Genomic DNA, 10,359 nt, shown 5'->3' on the forward strand with positions numbered 1-10,359 from the left:
CATGTTTTCTCCTCAAGTGTTTCTCTAAAGGAGGCACATGTCCTGTTCGCTTGGCTGATAAGCCATGGCTGAAAGTATCGTTGGCTGATTTGTTGTAAAAGAAAAACACTGCTTGTTGACTAAAAAAATATGGCTTATAAGTCAAGCGGATCATACTCCTAATCTCAAAACGGTCGTGGCTCCTCTACTATTCATCAGAAAATAGCTCCTCCCCCTAAAGTATTTGGTATGGCTCCTCAGCTCCTCCGCAAAAGTCGCTGCTGGAGCCGAAGCCAAAGGCATGCCAAACAGGAGCCCATAAATTGTCCATCCAAAAAAGACAATTCTAGCATCAATCTTGAGTTTGATCAGCTTTATTATGTACAATATATTAAATTATCAATATTTATGTTAGAATTTATATATACGCTAGCCTTAGATCTGCAGAATTCTAATACGCATTAATGTTTAAACATATAAGTGGAGACATGGAAGGTGAGCCATTCATTGGTATCATATTCCATTTAATCGGTTATTGTGACCATGTAAACATTCGTTTTACCCGTTTAACCACCCGTTTTTGCCTGAATAATGGGCTAAATGGCAGATGACCAACTATTTACCGTTTAGTGTTTAGGATAACACTGATGATGTTGAGGCAAGAGTTTTAGGAAAGACGCACCATATGGGGTGTGTCTGTTTGGCTGTACAATGGTGGCTGTGGGGGTATAACCCCCGATACTGATAGGGTTGTACACAGGCCGAGCCGCTAGGGGAGGCCGAACTCATAAGACTGCACCTGAGTCACGCCACCGGTGGAGGCCCAGCCCACGAAACCGCGCCATACAAGGCACGATACCGGTAGGCGTGTCTCGCAAGACTGCATGAAGATTTCCGGTGATCTAGGAGACCTGCTCGGATACACCAGATCCCGTAATATCTGTAACTTCCTATCTTGTAAAACCGATTAGGATAGAAACAACCGATCTATAACCCTACCCCCGAGCTATATAAGGCGGGTAGGGACCCCTTCGTTTTCATCTAATCATACGCAATACAATCCACAAAGACACAGGGCGTAGGGTATTACGTCAAGCTGACGACCCGAAGTTGTCTAATCGTTGTCTCTTCCGTTCTATGTCACCATCCGGCTCCTTTACGTGCACCTCCACCGATTCATCTACTACCGTGGGCATACCCCTCGGTAGACTGTTGGACGTATTTCGTCGACAGTGGCCCATACAAATGACTAGGGCTCTGCAATTAGGTTTATTATGAAAATATGTAGAAGATATCATCTAAATTTAGATCTCCAATTAGGTTTACTATAAAAATATATTTCATGATCGATTGAATAATACTTATTACGCATCATAAACATAAATATTTTTTCATATATATTTAGTCAAAGTTAAGAATCTTTGACTCCTCAGGAAGCGAGATTTGCATTCTTTTTGGGACGAGCGAGTAGAATAATGGAGCTGAAATAATATAAAAACACAACATACATTCAGTATATAAAATATACAAATAAATAATACGTGTACTCGTATAGTATATATACAATAAATATGTACAAGGGTACAACGAACATCCATAAGAGTAGGTCAAACTATCGACAAAAAACTGGCATACGTACATGTGTAGCACATGTATATTATGGTATATATGATGTGAAATAAATATTGAGAGCTAGCACAGCAGGTCATATAATGACGATAACTAATGGTAGTGGTGGTGTCCGTGCTTCTTGGCCTCTTTCCTCTTATGGTGCTCGTGGATGGCGAACCCCGCACTGCCGGCGGCGATGGTGGCTGCGATCTCTTCCTTGATCCTGTGCGACCGTGCGTGCTCGGGGTCCTTTTTGGCCTTGTGCTTCTCGTGCACGGCGTATGCTCCCGCGGCGGCGGCGCCGAGCTGGGCCAGCTGCTCCGTGTGCTTGTGGTGCTTCTCCTCCTTGCGCCAATCGCCGGCGGCATGCTCGGACTTGTTCTGCTTGTCGTGGTGGTGGTGACCCATTGCTACAGCAGGTAGCTAGTTAGCGGTGCAACAACGACGACGATGTGTATATGTAGCGCTAGCAGTATGTGTTGCGAATTGTGTGTTGCGTTGTGTGACGATTTGTATGAAGACGAGAGATGGTTGGGATATGAGATGCCACCCGCATGCATCGATCTACTTATATAGCTAGTGTTGGCGCAGAAACTATCTAGAATTACTACTCCTGTCAGGAGCGAACGCGGATTTGCATGCATACGGAATTCACACGCATACACCATCGTATCTGCCGGTCTGCACCACTGCATGCTCTCTGCCCTTGCACCAAAGCGCCACGCGTTTTGTTGACTTAGTCCATCGGGGACGCGGATCACCCTCCACGTACGGCAATTTCCCTACACAGATATACTCCAGCTGCGTGCATACATATACTCCAATTAAATATCAGCAAAAATGATCAAATTTAACTAACCAACTGTTAGCCAAAATAGGATTGGCAAGTAGAAGATAGATTGAAAAATGCATATATGTAAACTAAAAAAGAGCAAAAATGATCAAATTTGGAGCTATATGGGCTAATTTAGAGTTGTCCAAGAAACTGTCCCAGGCCGGTTTTGGCAAGGTGCTTGTAATGTTTAGTAGAAACCGGCCGCCTGATCCAGTTTCAGTCTTAAAAAACTCATCCGATCTCGTGGTAAACATATAAATTACATGTAGAAAAAGTTTTCTACTAGGATAAGATCATCGTCTCTATTTATATGAGAGTTGAGAGCATCATAGCCAATTAAAAGATCCATCTATTCAATTGGCAAAAAATCAATGTACTATATTTTTTACCTTTTTTCCATCTAGTATTGCTGGTTCTTCGTTCTCCGTTGCTGCTGAAGGCTGGTGGTTCAACGACGATGAAGCTCTAGAGCCATCAGGCTGGCTAGGACATTCCATAGCCGTCTCACGTCCTGACAAGTCCCTCCTAGGCATGTGGGGGTTTCGGATTTCAAGAGAGGTCATCGATAAGTTTTGCGTATCGCGCTCCCAGCAAAGCTCCTCTGTTGACGCGTCTTGCATTTGCATATTGCACTCAACACGGGAGGCATCAAGTAAGTGTTAGGGGATGACTGACTTAAAAGTCGGCCTGGCTGATCTTATGCATGTCTCTACGGAGCAGTCTAATTCTTTAATTTATTGTCGTGTGACATACAGTAATTAGCATTAACACTAACAGTTAACAGTTTTTTAATATTAACTAGCTAATTATTAGCACTAGTGAGACCTAACTTTAGACTTCATGGCACCGGTTTGTGGCGAAGCTGTGGAAGTCGGCCGCCACACCTTGAGGACGGAAGAGGTCATGCCAGCACGCGTACACGTACGGTCGAGTTGCTTAACCGTGTCGACCGAACGACCCCCACCAGGCAGGCAGGCACCAGCACGTGGATGGCTGATCGGCCGTCACTGATTTACATCGACATCAGCTGGAGCACTCAGTTGTTTTCTATACAAAAGAAAAAAAAATCTCATCAGTTAATTAATCCGTCCACATCATCATGTCCGCGTCGATCAATGACTTAATCCGGTGGTGTTGTTCTTGCCGACGCATTGCATACTTTTTTTTTGTCACTGTTGGACTGAGAAATAAAAGTCTCGTTCAGTCCGTCCGCGGGATTGCTTTGCACACTGACACGTACGTACATAACAGCAAACAGAGCCGTGGACACGCCAAGCAAACCTTCCTAGGAACCTTCCTGCTGTTGGACAGGATGACTAGGATTCGTTCCGAAGCAACCAGCAGCTAACTATACGACGCCTGTGGTGATCCATTTTATCGTTTATTTCACGATAATGACTTGTACAAGCAAAACAAAAATCTTGTACGCGATTACGCGTGAACGAAATTCACCAAAATCCATCAACGAGCCTTCAATTCCGATCCTATATAAACACGAGCAGGTTCCATCCATTTATTGTATCATCAAATACATCCATCCATCAACGCACCGGCAAGCATCAGCAGATCATCATCAAGCAGATCGAACCCCAAGGCAAGCACCGGCCGGCGACTAGCTAGCGCAAACTCGATCGATCGAAACAATGGCGCACCACTTCCTGGGCAGCAAGCACCATGGAGAAGAGGCGTCCAAGGTGACCGACTGGCGCAAGGAGGAGAAGCACCACAAGCACATGGAGCAGCTCGGCCAGGTCGGCGCCGTCGCCGTAGGAGCCTACGCCATGCACGAGAAGCACAAGGCGAAGAAGGACCCGGAGCACGCGCACTCGCACAAGATCAAGGAAGGGGTCGCCGCCGCCGTCGCCGTGGGCAGCGCCGGCTTTGCCTTCCACGAGCACCACCAGAAGAAAGACGTCAAGAAGCACCGCCGCCACGGACACCACCACTAGTTATTATTATATATTCAAGCTAAACTAGTTCATATATGTACCGCCGATTTATACAGTATTTTTAGTATACAAATAAATGGGGTATATCATCGTAGCGTCCTATCCTAGTATATATTACTGTGTGTCACGTACTAGTACTTTTTACATGACCTATGTTTGATTTTAAATTTGATTTATTATTGTATATCTTTTTGTTCAGTTCTTTATGTACACTATGACATAGGTTATTTCATCCTTTCTATTCACTATTACTACAAAATAGCAATCACACTACCGGACTATCAATACGGGTTCCTTTGTGACAAGCAGTCATATTGTGCACCGTTCGTTTTGCTGAAAAAACAAACCAAAACACTATTTCAGCTGATTTGTTGTGAGAGAAAAATATTGTTCCGACTAAAAAAACAAGCTGAAAAAGATAGATTATAAGATAAACGAACAGGACCGATAGCGATATGGATAGAACTGACAGTGATATGCACTGATATATCATTGTTGATTATAGCCACAAACCGACAGCGAAAACTTACCTACACTGCTAGTTCATTGCAAAATATATCACTTGTTTTGTACAAAAATTCATAACTTTTTCATACGAAGTTGGATCAAGACAAACTTTATATCAAAATTATAGGCACCAAAGAGATCTAAAAAATTGTAGGTGAAAACTTTTTAAGTTGAGATGGTTTATATGTCCAAATATTAAATATAAGTCCTCAGATTGAATTTGAGATGGTTGACAATCTCGAATGCAGAAAAAGTCAACATTAAAGTTGTTGTACTCGATGAGATGCATCTCTCGATCTCCTATTGGCGTGGCTTGATGTCCCCACGGCATATTTAGATCTCCCGTGGTGTAGCTCAACGTCGCTGTGGCATCTTTCGATCACTTGTGGCGTAGCTCGACGTCCTCGCAGTATGTCTTGGTACCCCATGGTGTGGCTCGATGTCCCCGCGACATCTCTTGATCTCCCCCGGTATGGCTCGACCAATTCCTGCGGCATCTCTCAATCTCCTATGGCATGCCTCGTCCTCCCTACGACATCCTCAATCTCTCATGGAGTGGCTCGATGCCCCTACGTCGTCTCTTGTTCTCCCGTGGCGTGGCATGACTCGACATCACCATGACATCTCTCCCTCCCGTGATGTCACTTGATGTCCCTACAGCATCTCTCGATCTCTCATGGTAAGAACATTGTTGGAGGCTACACCTAGCAAGATTGAAAGCATCTAGGCCCCTAGTTGGGTTTCGGTGATTAATGACAATACGTGATTACTGTGACTAACGTGTGTTTTGCAGAAACAATTGAGTTAGGTCACGGTAATGGAGATCGATTGGGCAATCATGGTTGTCATGCCCCTACGATGGAAATCGTTTCGGTTTTCAAAGGATGGAAAACAAGGTTAAGGATGGACTAGTTCTAAGTGTCGATTGAAGTTGGAGAGACACTTAGAGTAGTTTAGGACTTTGTTTTTCCTTTGGCCGTACTATTAAGGGGGGTATGAATGGGTAGCTTGACCTAGGTGAGTCTAGTGAGTTAGGTGTGGTGCACACTTGTTAAAACTAGCATTAGGTAGCTCCACAACAGCCCTTGGATCCTATGGAGCAAACTTCATTCATATATGTTCGAGAGTTGGAAGTGAATGGAGGGTCAAATACTGACCGGACGCTGGCTCCAGTGTGACCGAATGCTGGCTCAGGGTCCGGTCAGTTCATTTGACCAAGGTGAAAGCGTCTGGAAGTGACCGGACGCTGCTAGGTCATGGTATCGGACGCTGAGGGCCAGCGTCCGGTCGACTCCAGTAAGGTTCCAGAGAGGGAAAATCACGACCGAACGCTGGCCAGCGTTCGGTCACACTGTAAACACTGGAGTTTAGGGTATACTAACCTGAGCATCTGGTCAACATGACCGGAGCGTCCGGTCACCCCGCAGAGGCACATAACGGTTCGTTTTTCAGTCGGTGTTATAAATACAACCTCCACTCGTGTGTGGGGGTACTTTTGCTCATTCCAACAGCCATGAAACACCTTAGAGAATGCCAAGAAGAGCAAGGTCCTAGTGAGGTGATTGAGATTTGAGAATCCCAAAAAGAGCCCTCATTAGTGAAGATCAAGAGTAGCAAAGTGTGCATCCACTGTGGTAGAACCTCCTATGGAATTGGGCCCACGTGCACCTATCGTTGTCTTAACAGACCTCGGATAGCGTTCACGAGTTCCCAACAACTCAACAGGTCTGTCGGGTGTCCTCGGGAAACCCGAATCATCCACGATTCTCTTTTCAAACAGGATCCCAATCACAGACATTGCAGATTACAACAGTTTATTCAAATATATACATCAGAGTAAAAGATAGCGAAAGTCTTAAGATAACATAGTTTACAAACCAGCTGTTTTCAAACTTACAATACCATAAGTATCATACAACCATAGTAGCAGGATAATATTACATTAACTTTATTTATCATACAAACTAGTGCCTTGTCCAAAGGCCATTCATCACTCCTCATCGTCATTGACTTCAAACACAGACATGCAGCAGGGACCAAAACAAGCCTGCGCATGCGACTCACCTGCAACAAGGGTTAACAAACCCTGAGTACAAAGGTACTCAACAAGACTAACCCGACGTAACGGGGTGTAAGACTTTAGAGATGCAGGGGTTTGGGGCAAGGTAAGGATGTAGCAAGATTCAAAAGTTCTTTGCCAAAAGCTTACTATTCTTTATTCTATTTTCAAGTTTTACCCCTAAGTTCTTTTAGTTCATTATCTCAACTAAATGTACATTTCCCATATTCCATTCCTTCTCATTCCATTCTTTCTCATATTTTAGTAATTCACCAGTCCTGCATTGCTTCTGTAATGAATCGAGTCTCCATATCCGCGGAGCACCGGCAATTCGAATTGATTCAAGTCCCAGCTGGGGATTCCTTATCACACGACATATGTAGAACTTAATCTTGCATATATCAACCTCGCTACCGGATCCTCCTACACTAAGCCGTCTCCACACCACCTGAGAGCACAGCACACCTCAAATCTGGCCACATTCCAGCCATGAGGGTACACGCTACTCTCGTCATCTCTCCACTCCTAGTGCGTGGGCATTCGTCTTAGTATCGGATTAGCCAAAGTAGGCTTACCAGAGTGTGTGACCAGTACTACAAAGTGTCTCGTTCAGAAGATCCACAATGAGTGGCCTTTAAGCGACATAGCCGGCAACATTACCCAACATTTAAGATAAGTCATCCGACTAGTCTCTAGTTCCTTCTACCTTCTTTCTTTCTTTGGCCAGTATGCCATCTTTGATTGTATCGAAACTTTTACTTTGAAAGCCTATCATAAAGCATACTAAGCATTCTACGCCTTTGTAAATGAAAACATCTTCAAGGATGGTAAACAATTATCAAGGTAGGCAATGCATCAAATAGGTAACATTTGAATTAATCAACTTAATGCAATAAGTAACATAGGTGATAAACTTTTCAAAGTAACAAGGTAATGGTTTAATGCATAAACCGGGGCTTGCCTTCGTTGACGATCTCAGGTTCCGGATCAGTATCACGATTACCGAATCCCGTGACAACCGATGATTCTTCCAGAACTTGTTCAACTAGAATCGTTTCACTCTCGGATTCTACATGAAATGATAACATATGCTTTAACATGATGATAATGTAAACATGATGCTTTCACGGTACATGAAATGTAAAAAAACACCCCGAATACGATTTTCCTTCACGATACAGTTGCAAGCCAACAAAACCAACTTGCAATCCTACCATCAAGAACCACACATGTGACTTGACCAAATGAATCTTGAAACTCTACTAGTCAAAAAACATGACCAAAACAAGATTCAACACTAATCAAACACTTAGGGTTTGTTTTTATTTATTTTTGAATTAATTTGGAAATAAGCCCAAAAATGAACTTGTTCCAAATGACCTGAAAATTTTATGTAAGCTTCCTCATGACAAATTAGTGTACCAAAACAAATTTCATAATTTTTGGAATTATACAGTGGCCTACAAAAATCATGGAAATAGCATTTATCAATTAATGGACTGAATATTTGAACATTAAAAATATATCCAAATTTCAAGTTTCAACTTTTTAAACCATACTAGAGCATGTACGGAGGCTACACACAAAATTTCAGAATTTTTGGAGCTATGATTATTTTTCTACAAATTTCCAAAGATCTAGCACTATTCAAAATCAGAAAATAACAAAAGTCACTATTCTCTCTCTTGCTCTCACTGACAGCCGGCCCCCACCTGTCATCCCCAACCTCGGGCATTGACTGTGGTTGCGACAGCGCTGACCGACGCTAATTTGCCGTCGGTGAGTCTAACAGCGACGGCCAAAGCACTAACATGCTCATAAGAGCTAGGCGCATCGATCAGTGGCACTTTGGAGGTCGATTACGACATGGAACAAAGCTAACGCCGACCATGGCGGATGCGGTGGCATGGCAGTGTTATGTCAGCAAAACAAGGCTAGTAACGGTGAAACAGAGGGTATAGGAAGCATCAGTGGCTCACCCCGATCGTGTTGCAGCAACAAGCGAGACCGGAGAAGCCAAGGTGACGAGTTTCGATAGTGACCGAGATCACGGCGGAGCGGACCTCGTCGACGACAGCATTCCGGCAACTGCAGTGGGCAAAATGAGTAGGCAAAAGTGGAATGAGCACTACAGCATCGAGACGAATCAATAGAGCCAACCAGCAAGGGCAACGGCTCACCGACGAGGCTGGCCACGGTGAATCGGAGCTTCCGTTGATGTCGCCGGCCGCGAGGAAGATGAACGTGTACCGCGAGCTCTCGGCGAAATTAGGTGGTAGCAATAGCTCGGTTGAATGCGCAAGGAGCAGGCGGAACTGGAACATGGCTTTGATAGGGCTTGCTTGCGCTGAGGAGACGAGAGAAGCTCATCGGAGTTGAGACGGTGGCGTCGGGAAAACAGAGGGGAGGAAGAAAATCCGATGACGTCGTCTGGGTCTTATAGCTTGGCCAGGAGCGCGTGGACTCGACACGCAGAGTGCTCCCTGCGCCAACGCGAAGCCAAGGGCGATCGCAGGCACGCTTGGAAGGCCAGAGAAGGACGCCGGCGGTGAGGCGGTGACGGCCTGTAGTTATCTGGATTTTTGAAGTATTTACAGATTTGCCACTGCGTCTATTTTTCAAATTACTCCCAACTTTTCTAAAGAAGTTGAAAATCTCCAAAAATGAAAGTTGCTCAATTTTTCAAACTCTACAACTTTGCTTCTAGGAACATTTTCAAATTCTGCCTCCATTTTGAAATTTGAATTTGGGGTACATTTGAGTATTTGAATCATTTCAAAATTACTCCAAATTTTATATGTAAACTTGAAAAACTTTGAATACCAAAGTTGATCCACATAAAATAATCTTCAACTTTGCTTTTTGCCTCAACCCCAAATTCCACATGGATTTTGAATTAGTCAAAAGGGGCAAAAAGGACTTTTATAATTTGAATTTGAATTCAAATTTGATTTGTCTCCCTTTTACTTTAACTTTGATTTTTGACCAGTAACATGGCCCATTAGGGTTATTTGAGTCAAATGACACATGGTCTCACATGATCACATGAAATTTGACCCTTGTGGTCATGATCTTTATTTAGGGTTTTGAATCACATCACATGAAATAACAACATTATGAAATAAAGCTTATTTAGTGAATGCATTCAAAATTTTCTACTTTATGAATGCTTTGCAATGCATATGATGACATGTCAAATTTTAGTGCTAGGTCAAAACACCAGAGGTGTTACAACCTTTCCCCCTTAAAGAAATCTCGTCCCGAGATTTAAAACTTAAGGCTAAGTAATGGAAAAGGAAATGTGTCAAGCTAACACATCAGAACTTTATTCAAAAGGCTAGTGAGGGGGTTTTCCATTCTGTTGTCAAACGAGACAAGTTACAACATAGACAAGGTATTGCAACTAGATAGAAGCGAAT

General features: G+C 43.5%; 2 protein-coding genes across 2 annotated transcripts; one reads left to right on the forward strand and one right to left on the reverse strand.

Moving 5' to 3' along the window:
- Nucleotides 1–1,701: 1,701 nt before the first annotated feature.
- LOC136460541 (abscisic stress-ripening protein 2-like) lies at nucleotides 1,702–1,998 on the reverse strand. Its single transcript, XM_066460199.1, has one exon. The coding sequence runs from the start codon at nucleotides 1,996–1,998 to the stop codon at nucleotides 1,702–1,704; it is 297 nt and encodes a 98-aa protein (XP_066316296.1).
- A 1,746-nt stretch (nucleotides 1,999–3,744) lies between these two features.
- Nucleotides 3,745–4,633, forward strand: LOC136455984 (abscisic stress-ripening protein 2-like). Its single transcript, XM_066455731.1, has one exon. It carries the CDS (start codon nucleotides 4,069–4,071, stop codon nucleotides 4,372–4,374), a length of 306 nt encoding a protein of 101 aa, XP_066311828.1. The 5' UTR covers nucleotides 3,745–4,068; the 3' UTR covers nucleotides 4,375–4,633.
- Nucleotides 4,634–10,359: the final 5,726 nt, after the last annotated feature.

Source organism: Miscanthus floridulus, chromosome 6, assembly GCF_019320115.1.
Source record: "Miscanthus floridulus cultivar M001 chromosome 6, ASM1932011v1, whole genome shotgun sequence".
In the NCBI taxonomy this organism is placed as follows: domain Eukaryota; kingdom Viridiplantae; phylum Streptophyta; class Magnoliopsida; order Poales; family Poaceae; genus Miscanthus; species Miscanthus floridulus.